Source organism: Protopterus annectens, chromosome 11.part0, assembly GCF_019279795.1.
Source record: "Protopterus annectens isolate FY-2018-M chromosome 11.part0, PAN1.0, whole genome shotgun sequence".
In the NCBI taxonomy this organism is placed as follows: domain Eukaryota; kingdom Metazoa; phylum Chordata; order Ceratodontiformes; family Protopteridae; genus Protopterus; species Protopterus annectens.
The window spans coordinates 682,634,308-682,655,827 of NC_056745.1; the positions used below are offsets into that span (position 1 = coordinate 682,634,308).

Here is a 21,520-nt window from a genome sequence, read left to right on the forward strand (position 1 = left end):
AGGAATATTATTGTTACAAAGAAGAATTTAGATCTTCTGAACTATACTTCGGCAGCTTGCTGTTTTTTTAAAATGGGAGTAACACGTGGGCACAGCAGTTTTATCTCTGGAGCATTTATGAGTAATGCCATTTGTAACTGTGTTAGTGTGAATGACCATTTGGACAACTGGGTCATTTCATCAAATACAGGTATGATGTTATACATTTTGATATCTCTGGTGTTTTTATAAGTTACCATCCACTTTTTTAATTCTATTGCTATGTACATTCTTTGAAGTAATCATGTCTTGCTAATATACACAATAAGATGTGCTGGAACTGAAATTTGTCCTTAAAGTGATTGTTGCAATGTGGGGATATCCCTTTCCTCCATCTTGCAGAAACCTCAGCATTCATAGGTTCATAGGTTCATACTAGGCTATCTGCCCAAGGGCATTTATAAGCCTAGCCCATAGTTATGTGGCTTTCGCCACCCCTTTAGTTTGAATAAAACTATGCCTATTATTTTGCTGTGCCTCTGTCAAGCAGTGACACTGAAGTAATCCCTGGGGTATATCTGCGATCTCCCATCCATTGGTCAAGATTCCTCTTGAACAAGGCCAGCGAGGTGCTCTGCCTCACATGTACCGGGATTTTGTTCCACAGCATAGGGAGTCTCTGGGTGATGAATCTGTCCCTCCAGCACGTTCTATTAATAACCGTGTCAAGGTTTAAGTCTCCGCCCTTGTGGTTCTGAGGGATCTAGATTTTTGAGGTGAAGCATATTCATCAAATCTGGGTTTGACATGGCCTTATATGTCAGGCACAGGTCACCTCTGAGCAAGCGGTATGAGACTGAATAGAGCTGGAGTTCTTTCAGTCGGGCAGCATAAGACATATTTTTGAGACCCTTTATCCTTTTGGTGAGGAACTTTTGGGGCCTTTCCAGCTGCTGCAGGTGTCGGGTCAGATACATTCCGAATGGGGCATTGTACTCAATCATAGGTCTAATGAGTGATGAGTACAGGGGGACGATGACCTCCCTTGATCTAGATGTGAATCCCTTCATGATCAGGTGGGCAATGTAGAAGGTTTTCCTAACTACTTTAGCAACATGAGTGTCAAACGAAAGGCTACTGTCAACCTGGGTCCCCAGATCCCTGATGACTTCTTCTGTGCTCAGTGGATTGCCACCTATATGGTAGCTAGGGGTAACCTTGTTTTTCCCGAAGGGTATGACTATGCATTTCTTGGCATTTAACTTTAGGCCATGGCTCTGGCACCAGTTATCCATTTCTGTGAGGCCCTTCTGAAGGATATCTGTGTCAGATGTGTTTTTGACTATGGCACCCAGTTTGCAGTCATCTGCAAACTTTGTCAGCCATAACCCTCCTGTGTTTTCTTGTACTTCAGAAAAGTAGATGCCGAACAAGAGTGGACCCAGGACTGAGCCCTGTGGGACACCACTTGTGACAGGCTTTGAGTCTGACATGGCTCCAGCAACTCCGACCCTGTGGGTTCTGTCACTTAGCCAGTTTGCAACCCATCTTGTGATGTATGGGTTTACATTGAAGCTGATGAGTTTTTCGATGATACCTGAGTGGGGTATTGTGTCGAAGGCCTTTGCCAGGTCGAGGTAGGCTGTATGGACTGCCTTTCCCTCATCAATGGCCTTGGTGACTGTCTCGAAAAAGTCAACCAAGTTTAAAAGGCATGATCTGCCTTTGACAAAGCCAAACTGGGTTGGATCCAAAGTCTGCAAGTTCTCTATGTCTTTATTTATGAGTTCCATTATGATCCTCTCCATGGCTTTGCAGATAAGGCTTGTCAAGCTAATGGGACGGTAATTTCCTGGGTCGGTGGAGGCACCGTCCTTGTGAAGTGGGACCACAGTCGCTGTGCGCCACTCCTTGGGTACATATCCAGAGGTGAGGCTAAGATTAAACAGCTGTCCTAACTGCGGGTTTAATTCCTCATTGAGTTCGTGGAGCACACAGCCGGGGACACCATCCGGTCCCATGGATGCTGTGTTTTTTGCCTTGGAGAGAGCAGTTCTCACCTGGGCGTTGGAGATGTTTGGGGGGCTACAATCCTCTGGTATAGATATCTCTCCTTTTGGGGAAAAGTTTGCACTGAACCTGTCAGCCAGTATGTTGGCAATGTGTGTAGGTTCAGTAATCTTCACATCATTTTGAACTAATTCTGAGCATATCTGGAAGTTTCCTCCTAGGTTTCTAACATAGCTAAAGAAGGCCTTATGATTGTCTTTTGAGTCCTTGGCGATTTTTCTCTCAAAATTTGCCTTGGATGATTTTATGAGAGCTCTTAGTTTTTACTTATAATGATCAAAGGTGTCTTACCTTTCAAGGATTTTGCTCTATCTTGTAGTAGCTTCCTCCTTTTGTTGTAGAGCTTGTTTATGGCTGGGGTCCACCAGACTGGACGCTTGCCTTTGGTACAAAGAGTCTTAGTTTTGTTTGGGATTGCCTGATCCATGCAGTCCTGTAGGTGCTGGTAGAAGGCATTTGTAAGTGATTCAGCGGTTTGAGTAATGTTTACCACTGGCTCAGGGGCCTTAAAGGAGACCACACTAGTTTTTAGAAGTGTGAAGTCGGCTTTTGATAAGTTTTTCACTGTGGTCTTTTTTTTCAGGTGGGGGCGGGATGAGGACCTCCAGCGAGATTAGTTTATGATCTGATCTCACCAGTGAGGGGTATACTTCCGGTGTTGAACATTGTGATCCCATGTTCGTGATGATGAGATCAAGTATGTTTTCTCCTCTTGTGGGGATGGTGACTAGTTGTTCCATGGCATTTGAGTTTATGAACTCCAGGGACCTTTGGGCTAGAGTGTTTGGGCTTGAGTAGTGTTCCCAGTCTATATTAGGGTAGTTGAAGTCACCTAGTATGATGGTGTTTGGAGATACATTTATCCCCTCCAATGTTTTCAGGAAGGCATGTGAGGTTCCTGAGTTTGAGAGGGTGGCCTGTAACATGCTACAGATTGCAGAGCAGTCTTGCCTATGGTTAATTGCACCTGGATGGTCTCCAATGCATTGTGCATTGCCACCAACCTTGAGGTGTGGGTGTTCTTTATGAATATGGACACCCCCCCTCCTTTCTTGGTGTTGTCCGGATTTTGGGGCCAGAACGCATGATATGAGGTGAAACCTGATAGTGCTGGGGTGCTCTCAGGAGCCTTGAACCAGGTTTCTGTCACAGCACAGACATCGATGTTCTCCATACTGAGAAGGGCCTCGAGTGCGTGCATCTTGAGATTGAGACTTCTGGCATTGAGCAGCATTGCCCTTAGTTTTTTTCCTTTTTTGTGTTCTAGGGTGGTAGGTTTAGAATTTGAGCCTTGCCTAAAAAAGGCACTATGGGGTGGCAAGAGCCTTTGCCAATATCCGGAAGCCTAGGGTGACAGGTGCAAGCCGTCCCTTGCGAAGCAGTGTGGCTTGTCCAGCATGTCATCCCAGGCAGACAGACATTGATCCCCTTTGAATGACACCAGAATTTAAGCCAATTATTAAAGCTGATCATCTTATCACTGTATTGTGGCATCATTCTAGGTGAAGGTAGGATACTGCTCAAGGTCAGGGTCATACCTGCCTGGGCTACATAATCAGAGAGCTCCTCAATGTCTCTTTTCATGTAGTCCAAGGAGGTACGTCTCAGGTCGTTGACACCAGCGTGGACAATGACTGAGTCGTACTTGTACCTGCTGTTGAGAGACCTGAGTGCTTGCGTTATGTGGCGGATTCTAGCACCCAACAGGCAGCTTACTGTGACCTTCTCCTTACTCAGTCTGGTGAGCGGGACGTCAGTGTGTCTGACTATGGAGTCACCTATGACAAGTATGTTTGGTGTTGTATTTGGCCTTAAGGGCAGTGACTGCTTTGCACACTGATTTTGTTGTTTATGTGTTGTTTGTGTGGTGTATTGAGTTTGCAGTTGCTTGGGTGTCTGCTTTGGAGGCCTCTGCTGTTTAAGTAAATTTTTACTCAGAGCCTCAGAGTATGTCTTAGTGTGTTTATGTGTTTGATTCAGTGGTGTGGTTGAGTTATGTGAGACTGGTATTGTGGTGTGTGTAGTTGCCTTCTCCTCCTGCCTGGTCTTGCCAGTCCTGAGTTGAGAGAGCTCAGCCTCCAGTCTGGCTAAATAGCTGCATCTCTCACAAGTGTTAGTGTTACGTGGGAGGAGGAGAGGGTTGTCCGTGTACATGAGGCAATTGTAACATTGTCACAGAATTCCCAGATTCACCAACTGGGCAGGAGAGGACGCCAGCATCTGACCCTTCGACATGCTAGAAAGAATTATGAGTTGGTATGAGACAGAAAAGTAGTGGGCTTAGCAGGGAAGTGGGCACTCCTGGGGGGTTTTGCTAGTGAGAGATTTGTATAATATAGGAGTGCTTGACCTGCAAAGAGAATGCTTATAAGACAAGTGCTGAGCTTTTTGAGAGGAAAAAGCTATTTGGAACAAGTGCTGCACTTTTTAGTGAAGGTGTAAACTGTTTAGGTTCCTAACAGAGCAGTTCTAAGGGAAAAATTGAAGAACAGACTTTCTGGAGCCAGAAAGAGTTTAACCTTGTTTAACCGGTGCTGCCCGATGCTGCTCTAGTGGCAACTCCGTGCTAGATCGCTTTAAAGCACGTTAAAGCGTGCTTGATAGCAGGGGCTGGAAAGAAGCAGGAATAGACCCAAAACGGACAATAAAACTACAGTTTCAAGTCAGTAACCACCTCTACGGGGGGCAGGGAAGCTGCTCAATGTTATTCACTGCCACTGATCAACAGAGAGACCCTCCTTCAGCCCAAGCAAAAATGGCCTCACAGAAACTTTCAAACAGTTCGGGAACAGCAAGCATGTAACTGAACTTTTTTAACTCTCAGAAAAGTGGGAAAAAAGCAAGATTTTTTTTTTTGTTTTTGTTTTTTACAGAGATAGCAGAGGTTCACAAGTAATATCAAGTTATAACAGTGCAGTAAATGACCCCACACAAGAGTGCTAGGTCAAGGACAGAAAATATGCAAGTTTTAAGAAAAAAACGATTCAAAATTAAGTGCAAACAGGAAATTCGGCAAACAGCTTTTGGTTGTGCTCTAAATACAGCTACTAATACAGAAATCAAGTTTAACAAGCCAGAAAATGCTCAAGCTAGGCAGCTATGCAGAAAAACTTAGCAAATAAACAGAGAAAAAATAATTAAAATCTCAAAAGTGGCTCCCTTCATCTCTCAGCGTTTTTAGTTGATAGTAATGTGAGAGCTGTAGATAACATGGTCCCTCTGCATAAGGGATTTGCCACCTTCCATGTAAATTAATGTTTTGCATGATGATTGTTTCATTTTCCCTTGTTCATTTATTATGTATTTATATATATTCAGGTTGTTTCACGTGTTTTTTTTTCAAATTGCTGACCCAACCCATTTTAAAATAATGCATCTATGCCAAAACAATCCACCACCTTCCTTAAACTGGACACAAATAAATGGGAGTGAAAACAGTGTGAGTGAAGCAAAAGTGGAGGATGCATGAGGAAACCATGATCCTAATGGGGCAGGAATCCTCTTCCAGTTTAACCAGTTCTTCTAGGGATGAGTCTAGCACCAAAAAATGGATGCTAGCATAATTTCATTTCACCTGCCTTTTTTAGATGCTCAGAAGATACCAAATATGTTTTCAAGCTTTTCCCCTTTGGATAAGAGGTGGATGGGCTATCTGTCTCATCCTTATGTACAAATGTACAAGGCATGGGGGACCATCTACACCTATAGGTAAAAACAGAACACATGTCCCTCCAGGAAAAAACATGAACAGTGAGAGACAGTCTGTGGTCTGTGGAAAAAGAAGGAGCAGTGGGATGTTACTTGAGAAGAAGCTATTTGTAATGCATGAACTTGTAGAAAAAAAAGAAAACAGAATTTGTTTGTTTCTAAAAGAATGATACATGAGCATGGAGTTGAAATACAGTGTGCTCACTGACAGTAGTATTTTAGTTTAACGCATGTGATATACTTCCACCAAACTGCCCATAAGTGTGTGTGTGTGTGTGTGTGTGTGTGTGTGTGTGTGTGTGTGTGTGTGTGTGTGTGTGTGTGTGTGTGTGTGTGTGTGTGTGTGTGTGTGTGTGTGTGTGTGTGTGTGTGTGTGTGTGTGTGTGTGTGTGTGTGTGTGTGTGTGTGTGTGTGTGTGTGTGTGTGTGTGTGTGTGTGTGTGTGTGTGTGTGTGTGTGTGTGTGTGTGTGTCTGTGTGTGTGTGTGTGTGTGTGTGTGTGTGTGTGTGTGTGTGTGTGTGTGTGTGTGTGTACATGTATGCCTCCTGTCATCCAGAATTATTTTTTTGCCATTACAAAACACTGAATGTCAGGATAGGTGGCAATGAGAAGGATACATCCAGTACTGGAAAATGAATGAACATGGGCAGCTGAGCAAATAATATGATCAGGTTACCCCTTTAATACCTCATGTATCCCTGACTCAGGATACATACAGAAAGGACCACTGAATGACCACCACTGACATATTTATACAAATTGTTAAATCTTTAATGCTTGCAACAAGTTGATATATAAACCTATGAGTAACATTGCAGAAAAGACAACATCAGAAATTTCTGGAGTAGTCATGACATTTATTTTGTTTAAGTTAACATTTACTGTATACTGTACCTTTGTCTGGGGTAGAACTTGCAAGGAAATGGCTTGTCCTCACATCAGTAACGATGCTGGTGCTTTATTTAACTCTGCTAGAGTTTAAAAGGTAAGAGGTATGCTCCAATGAACTTTTCTAGGAAACATCAGACATTATCGGATGGCCAGTCCTCCATATCCCTATGAGATGTATAACGCCTCTTTCCAGGTGACTGTCACTGGAGCTGCAAATGGGCCCCTAATCTCTGCTCCTGCGGGCTAGCCTATTGTTTCTTGTTTTTATTTTTTCCTTTTACAGCTGTGTGGTAACAGTGTTGCAGTTCCACTCGAGTTATAGCCTTTAACAAATGAAAATAATCTTTTGAACGTGACAACATTTGGACTATACATACATTTTTGAAACTCCTGCACTTTACTGCTCACTAAATCATTGCATATGTTTTACCGTTTCTATTCATGTCTCCTGACAGCTTGTAATGCACTTATTTTTGTCTTAAACAGATGAGGAAAAGGAAAATAATAGGGCATCAAAACCACATTCCACTCCAGCAACTCTCCAGTGGTAAGAACTTGAATTAAAAACAGTTACCATTTTCACGCAAATCATTAAATACATCCTGAAACAAGCTTAGTGTGCATGACAGGTGCAGAGGCTCAGATCATGCCTATACCTAGATTTGTATGCACCTTTTACTGTACAAATTACCATTTTACAAGTACTGGCTTGGTTGTAGAGAAACATCTTAAATCACGCATTTACAAATATTTCATATGTATAAGGCTCACACATGCAGATACACACACACACATACACACACCCGCATACACACACACGCATGCACACACACACAAACATGCACACACACACGCACACACACGCACACACATGCACACACACACACACACACACACACACACACACACACACACGCACCCACATACACACACGCACACATACACACACGCACACATACACACACACGCACACACACACAAACATGCATACACACACACGCGCGCGCACATACGCACACACACACAAACATGCATACACACACATACATACACACACAAACATACATCCATACACACACACACATGCATATACCCACACACACAAACATATGCATGCACACACACACACACACAAACATGCATACACACACACACACACACACACACACACACACACACACACACACACACATGCACACACACACACACACACACACACACACACACACATATGCATACACACACACACACACACACACACACACACACACACACAAACATGCATACACACACACACACACACACACACACACACACACACACACACACACACACACACACACACACACACACACACACACACACACACACACACACACACACACACACACAAACATGCATATACACACACACACACACACACACACACACACACACACACACACACACACACACACACACACACACACACACTCACACACACACACACAGCTTTGGACAACTACAATTCACTACTGACTTGGGGACAACACAGAAAATACATTACTTTTGAGAAAAGTCTCTTTTTTGCATCTGGACACCAAACATGACATCCCCAGAAGTGGGCATACATAACTTAAATGTGGTGGCTCATTCAAATGGTAGAAAGGAGAAGCAGAGGGGATTATAAGGATCCATTTAAACCATGCACATTGCTGATCCGTTGATAAGTGTGTATGTAAAGATGTGCTTGTATGCACATACGTTTATGCATACTGAAGGTCTTAAATTAAGCAGAAATAACAGGTTGTGGCACTTTATGAAAATTAAATCATAAAATATACATTCTGAGTGTTTCATCTTGAAAAGGAAAAGCATATTTCAAAACAGCAGAACTGCAATGTGCATACACTGTGCATGATTATTCTTGAAAAGCGATTGGTGACACATTATAGTATGTAAGATGTAAGTTAAGGTAATCTTAAAGTTTATCAGTAAGAGTGATAAATGTTTACTGGGACAGTTTGAAAGATTTGTTTCAGCCACCATTTAACTAATGTGCAACGTGTTTATGAGAGCTCTTACATTGTGCACGTTTACCCCTAAATACAAGGACTGCTTGTACTACTGGGCTGCTGTCCCTCCATTTTTATTTGTTTTATTTATTTTTAGCTGTTCTCAATTTTTTTTTAATTTTAAGATAAAATGCATTATTTTTCTGTTCAAAGAGCTGATTCAGCTCACAGTTTACATTGTCTGTACATGGAATTTCAAGTTTCCCTTAAAAAGAAAACATCAGCTGGCTGAAGTTTTTAAACCATCCCTGAGTTTATGCTTAGTTGTCCCTTTGAGGAACAAGGCAATTATGTCTTGTGATTCCTTCCCCTGCTGTTTTAGTGAGGTACACAATGACACTTTTATGTGGACTGATAGGGCTGCTACAGGAAACAGCATTTTTATTGGCTTTCTTTGTGTCAGGTGATTGGTTCCTAATGTAGCAAAAAGGTGACTCCGCTGGTATAATGTGCTGTGGAGTCCAACACTGTGATGTATATTTAGGATTCAGTACTGGGCATCGAGACCTTCCCCTTCAGATTCTTTGTGTTATATTGTGTAATACAACAAAAGCAACATTCATTGTACATTGGAATAAAATCATTGCCAGTGCTTCTGTTTCTGCCCTCTGTCAGTATGTATATTATTAGTATCCTAAATAGAGAACTGACAATTACTCTAAATCATCCATTCATTTATCATTAGTTTTAATTGCTAAAAATATGTTGTATGAGTTTTCTTCTTGTGTGCTGGAGTCACTGACTAAGGTAGTCTAACATAGATCTGAACACAAATAAATGTGTTTATAGAAAAGGTGCTTCAAATTACTCCAGTGTCTAAAGAGAAAGTTAACTTTTCTAAAGAAGTGACTTCAACTTGTACTTATTACATTTTTATTTTGCATTGTCTTTAATTGCCAAGGTAGATCTTCTAGGAAACTATAAAATTAGAGGCATTAGTTAATAGAACAAATTGTAATCAAGTATACACAAAAGATCAGGTATTTATGTTTTTGCAGATGTCAGGAACAACAGAACATGTGAAATGTGTTATTATAAAACAGTAAATGTTTGTGTGATCCTGCAAAGCAGATATCTAATAAACACCTGCCAGTTAACTTTTCCTGGAAATGGTTGACTCAGACTTCAACCAAAGTATCAGATCTGAATATTTCTCTTTCCATTATTTTTAACTGTATTTAGCTGGTACTGAATATTCCAAAAGGATGGAAATTTTGATTTTTTTTCTTTCTTTTTGAAATATCAAAATCATTTATAGCTGCCTTTTTGACATCTGAACCTGAGCACGACTTGATTAGTAATTTTCTTTGCTGCACAAAGCACAATTTCTAAGCAAAACGGATGTGCTCAGTAGTAGAAACCAAAGACCATCCCTCTAACAAGTTTACTGAGAAGTTCAGTTGTTTTGTGGTGTGAATGATATGTAAGTCAGCTGCAGCAATTATGGTGAAAGCTAATAAGCCATATAAATAGTGACAGTTACAATAAAGAGTAAATAATGTAAGGCTATACACTTGGATTTTGCAATTGGGTACACAATTTATAATAAACAGAAGTTTATCAGGAAACAAAATGTTTTTGTCATCCTACAAGTTTATTCTTGTAAACACATGCACTATAACTAACATTTTTTGAATCACATTGAACAACTTTCTAAACTGCTCAGACAAGCATTGTATTGCGTTTTCATGGAAGTTGATCACTTTATATACAGACTCGTTAACACTTTACTGTAACACAACTAACAACAAGCAGATCACTTTATAGCATTGTAAATTTTATTATTATTTTTCACTAACGAAAGTCCATAACAATAATTCAGTGTGAAAGCACTTTATAAGGATCTAGGAACAAGTAAAATGAATATAAGGAACACAAATGCAGTTTTCATGAAAAGGAACTGCATTCAAAAATAATAATGAAACATATTGTTTTTCAATGGGGGAATTTCACACCCCATGAAGTAGGATGTCACCCCCCACGCACCTTTGCTCTTATACAAAAGGGTTCATAGGTGCGTACTAGGCTAATGGCCCTGGAGCCTTTACATGCCTAGCCCAATGAAGTGCCCTGGCATCGTGCCGCCCAATGTTGCTGTAACTCACAGGAACGGGAGATTCTCTATTTGCAGTAACCATACATAGAAAAGTATCACTTGACCAAATGTGAAGGAACAGAAAAGAAACCCACACAGATCGTTTCTAGCCATCTACCTTAACACTTTAAGTTGCTACAAAGCCTGAATGATTTACAAAGGGAATCTCTACAAAGTAAATGCTTCATTTTCTGAAATGGTAAAAAGGGTATTGCTGACACAGTCTGTTGGCTACATCACAGCTACCAGTGTCATATTATTTGCTAGAGCTGGTCAACCACAATATATGAGTTTTTGTGTTCTGTAGATAATATAGTCACACTGAGACAATTCTTACTGTTCAGCAAACACATGTTGATGCATCTGTTGTTGTATTACATTTATAAAGGAATTAAAGTAATATTTAAAAATTTCCCTACGTTTGGACTTTTGCCCCCATTATTTTTGACTTTGTCCCTATGTCTTGAACAAAGTAGTTGAGAGTTATGTTCATCATCAAATGATTTCTCATTCGTAGGTAGTATTATGAATGTAATACCAAGGCAGGGTGACACAAAATTTCAACAGCTGCGTAAAGCAAAACGGGTGATACAAAAAATATTTAAAATTGTTATTATTTCAGTAACTTAAGTACAAACTATAATCACTACAGGCTTTACATTCAAATCTCAAATACAGTACATAAAGTGCAAGGCACCAAGACAAATTGGACTGATATTTAATGCAAACAAATCCAGGTATCCTAACATTCTTAAAGCTCAATTTATACTCATAGTAAGTGTTACAATATAGCAATAACCCATGGGTGGGTGTGGGTAATGCTGGATTTACCCACGGTTGGTGTGGTTTCCCAAGTGACCAAACAAAGCCAACCATGGGTAAATCAGCATTACTCACACCCAGCCATGGGTTATTGCTATTGTACAATGACATTATTTAAGAAAAAATTAACTTACTTTTTTAAAATAATGTTCTTGTATAACAGTGCCGTGGTGCTTTTCCACATTTTTCTCTGGTATTATGTGGCTTTCTTGATGTACTTGTGCATGTGTATGGGACTTACATTCCCACTCTTATGCAATTCATCAGTGCTGTGGAAAGGAAGCAAAGGAGAAATAAAGATCTTTGTTGCTTTTTTTGTTTGCTTTATTAATTAAAAAATGAAATTCAGAGACTTCAGATGTATAGGAAAGACAGGATAATCAGGTACATTCTCTAGTTTTGTATAACATACCCGATTATCCTTGTATTTTTCTCTGCCCCATCTCTCTCCTTCTTTTGAAGTCTCCAGTTTTTGTAAGTTTATTTTTTTTAAATTAAAGAAAAGTAGAATTTTCATTACATATATTAATAGAAGGAAGTCCAGGTGACCAGGCTTTTTAGTATATGCTCAAATTACAATGGGCACGCTGGTTGGGCTGACCAGTCAGCGTGCTTATTTTTGAATGTTAATGGACAGTCATTGTATAATAGAATATAACTTATGTTTCTGTTATTTAATGCAGGTAGCTATGAGGACCTTAGAAACTGTCCAAAGTCATTACACCAAAAAAAAAAAACATACCATCTTTCCTATTCTGATGGGCTTAAACATTTTGAATTGCATAGTATTTTCTTTAGACTAGCAAGGGGAGGGGCCATGTCTTGCTTGTAAAGCCTTAACACATAAAGAATTAAGGGAAGAACTTGGATTGACCTTAGCTGAGAAATATGCCAGCAGTAGGGACTGAGGGCCAACTAACATCAAATGTGATAAGATAGTAAACAGAGACATATGCATCACAAACATGTCCTAAATTTTGGGATAGTTTATCAGCTGAGGTAAAAAAAAAATTCATTGGTAATATTCAAAAAGGCATTGATATAGATGAATAGGTGAAAACAACTACAGATGTAGTATCAGCCAGTCTGCAATATTGATTATATAATGATCATGTGCAGTAAACTAAACTACACTATGGATTTATGAAATATAGGAACAATACTAGGTCACCAATCGCAGGGGCTATAAGATGCCTAGCCATATTCTCCTTCAGGAAGACAAACTTGAAAGTCCATTTTCAAGTACTTACCAGTGCTTTTCTCATAAATTGAGTAAGACTGTACGTACATGATAACCCTCATGTGAATTTGTGTCTACCCATCTAATTATCAAGCCTAACCTTAAAGTTAGCCAAATTAATGCTTTGTTTGATTCATAGGGGTAACTTATTCCACAGGCTGGAAATATATATGCTTCCAGTAAGTCTTGCTTATTTGTTAGTGCAGTGTTAAGTCCCTCATGCAGATGTCTGTAGAGCCACAGTTTATTTATTTATTTATTTTAATTTTGATTATCAGGGTAGAACACTAATCAGATTTGACTATTTGCAAGGTCAGCCCAGCTTATATATGTAGTAGCAACAGTAAGGTAACATTAAATGTATAACTACATTATACAGTATAGTGACATGAGATACCATAACATAGATGAAACAAAATACATACACATATTTACAAGAAGGTTTGAAAAGACGTAGGATCCAGAATATGCAATGCATAATGCAGGGTTTATAGCTGAAGTGAATATGGTCCACTCAAAATAACAGATATGATATGTAAAAGTGCGATGATACGGGCTAGTGCTAGCATAGCTAGCTGGAATTTTGTAAAGAATGATATCCTTTGAATATCAAATTGATGTGTACAAGATGCTTGTGTTGCAAATGTATTGGAACTGTATGGCATTTGAATATCAAACTGATTTGTACAGATGCTTATGTTACAAATGTATTAGAACTGTATGGCATTTGAATACCAAACTGACTTGTACAGATGCTTATGTTACAAATGTATTATAACTGTATGTATATATGTTAGCAAAGGTTCCTGAAAGAGCAGAAGTTAACCAGCTAGCTTACTTTATGAAAAATAAGGGAAATGTAAATTAGCTGTTAAGCCATAAACATGGCACCCCATTGCTGTGCTGAATGGAACTGGAATCAGTCGGTCTGGGAGAGGCCATTGTTTAATAGCATCTGTAAAGAAGAGGAGAAGTACTGTAATTGTTTTATGGCTCCTGGGCATTGCCATAAACATTTAGATGTGTATTATAGCCATCGATGCTAAATTTCTGTCTCAGCTTCAGTGGAGGATACTGTGAGAACCTAAAGTGAGGTGACCAGATGAGGCCATTCTGCCAACCATCTTGAAAATTTTTTAGATAATACAGTGGGAAATCTCTCAATATTGATTATTCTGTCTATGGGTCTGACAACAAGAAGGACCATTCACCACATCATGTACTATTAAGTAAGGAATAGTAATTCTCCCAGATTCTGTCAGGAAAATATAATGATGCTTAGTTTAGATATTGTTTTTCTTTATTTGTCTGAGTCTGTCCTTCAATGTTATTTTCAATATTTCCTGTGATTTGGACTCTGTGATTTACTGTAAATATATATTCAATATTTTCATATTATTTTATTATTTATTATTAGATATATTTAAAACGTGTATTGTGGCTGGACCTTCTAGAAAGTATTTACCCTTTGAGAGTGCTTACATTTATTTGGTGACACTGTGTAGGCCACTCCAGAAGGTCTAGCTGTCTTGGTCAACTACTACCATTTGTATTAGTATTAATATTACACAGTATAATTGGACACCCTTTGTTAAGGACCTTAGAGTAGCTGATTGTGGCGTGTCTGGTGGCATTGATAACCCCCTTATACTGTGGGCAGCAGAGGGCACAGCAGGTAAATCTGTGCCAGCCTTTCCCAGGTGTGTGTGTGTGTGTGTGTGTGTGTGTGTGTGTGTGTGTGTGTCTGTGTGAAAATTAAATCTTACAGAGTGCATGTGTGTACCAGCTACTTGGAGCAGGGACACAAAGCACTGGGTTCACAGAGAGGGTGCTGAAGGACTTGGCTTGGACACTCTGGCCAAGGACCTAGCCCTACATCTGTAGCAGTGGGGAGTTTTACTGGGGACCTAGAGGGAGGCAGATAGAGAGATCAAGACCCCAGACTGAGTGTGTTCCCTGTGTGCTCTTAAGGGAAATTGTGCTTGATGCAGAGAGATCTTCATCTGGAAATACTGAGTATATCTATTTGCATTCCAAGTGAACATCCCTCTTCAGTGTCAGTGGTAAGGATTCAGGCTCCTTGATTACCGGCCCAAAGAGGGGTCATCACATATTTGTGAGCAATTGTGTAGATGTTAAATGTCTGTAGCCTGTAAGCATTGGTCACTAAAGAAGGTGTTTGTACTCTCAAGCAGCCACAGAGTAGACATTCAGAGTTTCATATCACAATAGTTTTATTTATTTACTTTTTGTTAGCTTAGTTAGTCAGGGAGAGCAGGTAAGGATGTTAGCAGAAGATAATGACAAGCTGACAAGGAACCAATTGACTGAGATATGCCAAGCCAAAGGACTGGTGCATGCCAGCCTGACTAAAGGGGAAATGGTTGCAGCCTTAATCACAGGTACAGCACAGACCAGCAACTTTGAGGACAACCAGTCTGGCTCTGGGGATGTGTAGGTCTCAGAAACAGGACCGTCCACTTTTTCCTCAGAGGACTTAAAAACCCATCTAGAGTTAATGAGACCTGAACTGGAAGCCAAATGCTTGGAATTAAAATCAGCAGAGAGAATGAGGCATTTAGAGGCCAAAGAAAATGAGAAACAGAGGCAACACGAGGGTCATAAAGGTAATGAGGAAGGGAGTAACCTAACCCCAGAAGAAACAAAGGTCAGTAAATTTCTTCCTCAATTTACAGAGGGTGATAATTTTGATAGTTTTATTCATATATTTGAAAGAGTATGTAAACACTATAATGTTCAAGGGCTCTGGGTACGGTTCTTGACCCCCTTACTCCATGATAAAGCTGTAACTGCTGTTTCTAAATTGTCTGATACTGATTGCTTAAACTATGATACAGTTAAAAAATGTTTATTGGAATGTTTTAACACCTGAAGCTTGCAGAAAAAAGTTTTGTGAGCATAGACACAAGGCAAAAGAAAGATTGTCTGATTATATTGCTGAGGTAAGCACTTGTTTTCATAGGTGGATGAGAGGGTGTCAGGTCACCACTTTTAACAGGATGGCAGACCTTTTGGTGAGGGAACAAGCCCTTAGGACTTTGCCTGAGGATTTGAGAATCTGGTTGACAGACAGGGAATGCAACTCTGAAGATGAGCTGGGGAAAAGGGGGAACTCTACTTAGCAAGCAGGGCATCACTGCATAGGAAGGGGATATCCAGTGCTGCACATGGATATAAGGGAATCCATGGGGACAGCCTAAACCACTTCAACAGAGTTCATCAGTAACAGGGGAAGCCACTAGTTCAGGTACACAGCCAGAGTCTAGGTTCAGATATTTTAAATGTAACCAGTGGGGTCATGTAGCAAACAGATGTCCATGGAGGCAAGGTAGAGAACAAAAGGTGGGGGAGCCAGCAAGTGGGAATAACAGAATGTCGGTGGTAAGTTGCCTAGAGGCAACAGGGGTATCAAACTACTACCAGAGTCTGTATCCTATCTTGGAGGATGGAAAACAGGCCACTGCCACTAGAGACACAACCTCTGATATAACCATTGTGAAGCCTGCAGTGGTTAAAGAGGAGCAGTACTTGCTTGGGCAGTTCACTCCAGTCACAGCTTTAGGAGGGATCCCATTCCAAATGCCTTTTGCCAGAGTTCACCTTGACTGGGAGGGTGGAAAAGGAAGTAAGCAAGTAGGTGTGTTTGAGGATATCCCTGCAGATGTCTTGATAGGGAATGATTTTGATAATGCAGTATCCTGTGTGCATGCAGTGATATGCAGTCAGTCATGGAGACAGGCATGTGGATCTGGTACCTGGGGGAGACCCAGACAGACTGCACCCCTGAAGCCAGGACTGGTGATGTGGCTAATTCAGGGAGGGTAGTGAAGATGGGCCACAGCAGCTGGTAGGTACTGCTGTTACCTTGGACAGGGTGACTGCAAGGGTAGAAGTGAATGGTAGTACCCAGGCTGACAGTGAGGCACCACTGTCAGAAGATACCAAACTTCCTGTGGAAGGGGAGCTGGGAAAAGTCACAAGGATAGAGTTAAGACAGGCTCAACCCTCTCAGACCCTACATTACAAGGCTTGAGGGAGGTAGCAAGGGAGGTGCCTGATTCTCAAGGACAAGGAGAGTCTGTATACTGGAACAAAGGGTTACTGCATAGAGAGTGGACCCCTGAGGGAGGGCTAGAGGGTGATGTAATACAGCTGTTGGTAGTGCCCAGAGCTTACCATCTTGCACTTCTAGCCATAGCCCATGACATTCCTTTTGCAGGGCATATAGGCATAAAGCATAGCAAGAGATATATTATGCAGAACGTTTATTGGCCTGGTATTGCAAGGGATGTAACAGGGTACTGCAGGATCTGTGAGCCTTTGCATGTGACTGAGGAGCCATTTTAGAGGGTAGCTATGGATATTGTGGGGCCTCTGAGTACCCCAAGCTCCACAGGGAAGAAGTATATCCTGGTGGTAGTAGATTATACTACTATATACCCTGAGGCAGTGGCTCTGTCCTCCATTGAGGCAGAAAAGGTAGCAAATGCTTTGCTAGAGATTTTTAGCAGGGTAGGTTTCCGAGAGAAATACTGACTGAAAGAGGTACCAATTTCATGTCAGACCTGCTGGCTTGTCTGTGGAAGCACTGTGGGGTGAAGCACCTAAAACCCACCCCCTACCATTCCCAGACTAATGGTCTTGTGGAGAGGTTAAACTTTACACTAAATCCTTAACCATTAATCCAATGAAAACTAAGCTTCTTCTTTTTCCTCCTAAATCTATGGCCAACCTCAAAACTTCCTTCAGTCTCAGTTCCCTAGATAACACCAACATTCATGCTGACTCCCATACTAAACTTCTAGAAATTACAATTGACGATTAACTGAAATTTGACCACCATATCCAACAATGCATAAAAAAACATCAAAAACTTGGTTTACTGTATAGAAACAAAAAATTCTTATCCAATACTTCAAGAACTTCAATTGCTCAAGCCTACCTTCTCCCCAGCCTACTTTGTGCTTCCCCTATATTTTCCCACCTCCAAGCAAATCTCTTAACCAGACTCGAACAAACCTACAACCAGATAGCCAGATCTGCCTGTAATTTCCCTTACAAATCCCATCACTGCCTTGCCCTCAACCAGCTACAGTGGCTTAAATTCCCTCAACTACTCCAACTTTCTGAGCTACAGAGGATACATTCTCACCTGTACAAACCTGCCAACTGTCCCTCCCTGTCCTCTTTTGTATCCCTTTACAAACCCTCATGATCCCTCCGTAGCCCTGACCAACAGCTACTTGATACCTACAGGCCTAACAAAACAATAGCATATTACTTTATAAATGCTCTTTATCTCAAACCAGGACAAACTACCAACCAATATACATTCTGTTCAGTCCTCACTTCTTTTTAAAAGAGAACTTAAGAACTACCTCGCTAACTCTCCCTCTTGTACCTGTCGCCACCCTGCCTAATACCTACTCACCCAATTGGTATACCATGACATTTTCCCTCACCTTACTTTAATATTGCCCTTTTATATACTATATCTGTAGTACCTCAGCTCTGCAGCTGAGCAATACTTTACATAAATCTCATCTTTCTCTTCCTTACCTATTATACTCCCCCCACTCTTCTTTTACCCAGCTTTCTTTCATGTTCTTGTCTTCCCTTATCTTTTTCCTCCTGACCTCTCTACCTCACCCCTTCTATATATTATTCCTTTTTCCTCCTCTCTATCAACTCACTTTAGTCAGTAAATATGTCTAAAAGCTTTTTTCTGATACTCTGTAAATATACAATTTTCTTCTACAGTTCTACACCTCTTCTACTTTTTGCAATTGTATTTGTGGAGTTTTATGCTCTGTAATGTAAACTTTATTACTGTTATTTGTTATAGTTATTGTTATCGGTATTATTATTATTGTTATTTTTGTTGTGGAGCTTTTCTCCTCGGGTCTCAACTGAAAAGGGATTAGCAACCCAGTGGACTACCCCGGTTAACAAAAGACAAATAAATAAATAAATAAATAAGACCATGCTACAGGCATTTGCAGACCAGTTTAAGAGAGAGTGGGACAAATATTTGCCCCATCTGCTGTTTGCTGACAGAGAGGTACCCCAGGAATCCACAGGTTTTTCACCCTTTGAGTTGCTGTATAGGCATAGGGTGAGGGGACCTCTAGATTTGATTCATGAAGAGTGAGAGAGAGTGAGTGTGAATCCCACAAGGAGTCTGTTGTGGCATATGACCTAAACCCCCAGGAGAACCTGGCAGGAGCCCAACAGCAGAAAAGGGTCTGGTATGACAGGAATGCTCGAGCCAGAGAGTATGCTGTGGAACAGCAGGTGATGGATTTCATTCCTGTCAGACTCAATAACCTGCAGAAAGCTTGGGAGGGACCCTTCAAAGTGGTAAGGAAGGTCAGTGATGTTAACTACAGGTAGAACTGCTAGGCAGGAGGTAGGAGCACAGACTGTACCACATTAAAATGAGGAAACCTTACCATCACAGGGAGGCCCTTGCGCTAAGTATCTGCAGTAGGAGGCAGGAGGAGTCTGAGTTCTATGGCTACAGCGAGCCAGCCAGCAAAATCCCAAGTTACTGTGCTGGAGCCTAAGGTTGCATGCATATGATATGACAGTACAGCACAGTAGTGAGGTCAGCAATGCCAAGGCAGATAGAATGTCAAGACAGGGAATGGGTTAACATACTTCCATATAAGCTTTTCAGGGGAGGGGGATGTGATGATTTGGGCTAGTGCCAGCATAGCTAGCTGGAGTTTTGTGAAAAATGATATCCTTTGAATATCAAACTGATGTGTACAAGATTTTGTGTTACAAATGTATCAGAACTGTATGGCATTTGAATACCAACCTGACTTGTACAGATGCTTATGTTACAAATGTATTGGAACTGTATGTCATTTAAATACCAAACTGACTTCTACAGATGCTCATGTTACAAATATATTAGAACTATATATATATATATATATATATATATATATATATATATATATATATATATATATGTGTGTGTGTATATATATATATATATATATATTTATATATATATATATATATATATATATATATATATATATATATATATATATATATATATATATATAGGTTCACTTTATAATCCTGAAGTCCTGAAATATCGAATTTCAGAATCTTGAGATCATAAAGCCAAAATCTTAAAATCCTGAAACCCCAGAAGCCCGAATTTCAAAATCGCAACTCCTACACTAACCATACACCACGCACATACACATATACACACCTTCCTACACACACAAACATACGAACCTACAATAAATACAAGCAGGGGAGCAAGGCCCCCTGCACCCCCCACATCTCCCTACTTAAATATACTAACTCCAAGATAGTACTAAACAGACAAACACATGAAACACCACCATACAAGCTACATTCCCCACACACACACACACACACACACACACACACACACACACACACACACACACACACACACACACACACACACACACACACACACACACAGACACAGACACACACACACACACACACACACACACACACACATCACAGTAACAAAACACACTGATACACACTAAAGCCCCTAACCAAAACCCTTAAACATAAATGCTTACCTGAACTTCCAGCTATCCATTCCTACAGCGCAACACCAGAAGTGCTACTTCAACATCTCCATACTTTGAGATTTTGAAATTCGCGCTTTTGAGGTTTTGGAGTTTTGAGCTTTCGGCTTTATAATCTCGGGATTCTGAAATTCGATATTTCAGAATTTCGGGATTATAAAGTGTTCCCATGTACATATATATATATATATATATATATATATATATATATATTAGCAAAGGACCCTGGAAGAGCAGAGGTTAACCAGCTAGCTTACTTTAAGGAAAAAAAAGGGAAATGTAAATTAGCTGTTAAGCCATAAACACAGCACCCCACTGCTGTGCTGAATGGAATTGGAGTCAGTAGGTCTGGGAGAGGTCATTGTTTAATAGCCTCTGTAAAGAAGAGGTGAAGTACTGCAATTGTTTTATGGCTCTAGGGCACTGCCATAAACATTTATATGTGTATTGTACCCATCAATGCTAACTTCCTGTCTCACCTTCAAAGGGGGATACTATGAGGACCTAGAGTCAGATGACCAGATGAGGTCATTCTGCCAGCAACCTTCGAAATTATGTTTTGGATATTACAGTGGGAAATTACTAAGTAAGTAGGGAATAGTAATTCTCCTAGATTCATTCAGGAAAATATAGTGAAGCTTAGGTTCGGTATTGTTTTTCTTTATTTTTTTGAGTCTGTGCATCAATGTTGTTTTTCAATATTACCTGTGACTTGAGGTCTGTGCATGCTCTTTTATTATTTATTATTAAATATAGTTAAAACTTTTTTGTGGCTGGTCCTTCTAGAAAGTGTTTAACCATTGAGAGTGCTCAACTACTACCATTTGTATTAGTATTAATATTACACAGTATAATTGGGCACCCTTTGTTAAGGGCCTTGGCGTAGCTGATTGTGGAGTGTCTGGTGGCAGTGATAACTACCTTATACTGTGGGTAAGAGTGGGTACAGCAGGTCAATATGTCAGCCTTTGCCAGGTGTGTGTGTGTGTGTATCTGTCTCTGAAAATTAAATCTCACAGTATGTGTGTGTGTCAGCTTCTTGGAGC

At 40.4% G+C, this 21,520-nt stretch overlaps 1 protein-coding gene across 2 annotated transcripts in view; it reads left to right on the forward strand.

The window, feature by feature from the left end:
- Positions 1-21,520, forward strand: part of RFX4 (regulatory factor X4) — a 690,122-nt gene that overhangs the window by 164,803 nt on the left and 503,799 nt on the right. For both annotated transcript variants that reach the window (XM_044088142.1, XM_044088143.1), the window contains exon 3: positions 7,134-7,194. In XM_044088142.1, the coding sequence (XP_043944077.1) occupies positions 7,134-7,194 (61 nt within the window). The remainder of the gene's footprint in view (positions 1-7,133; positions 7,195-21,520) is intronic.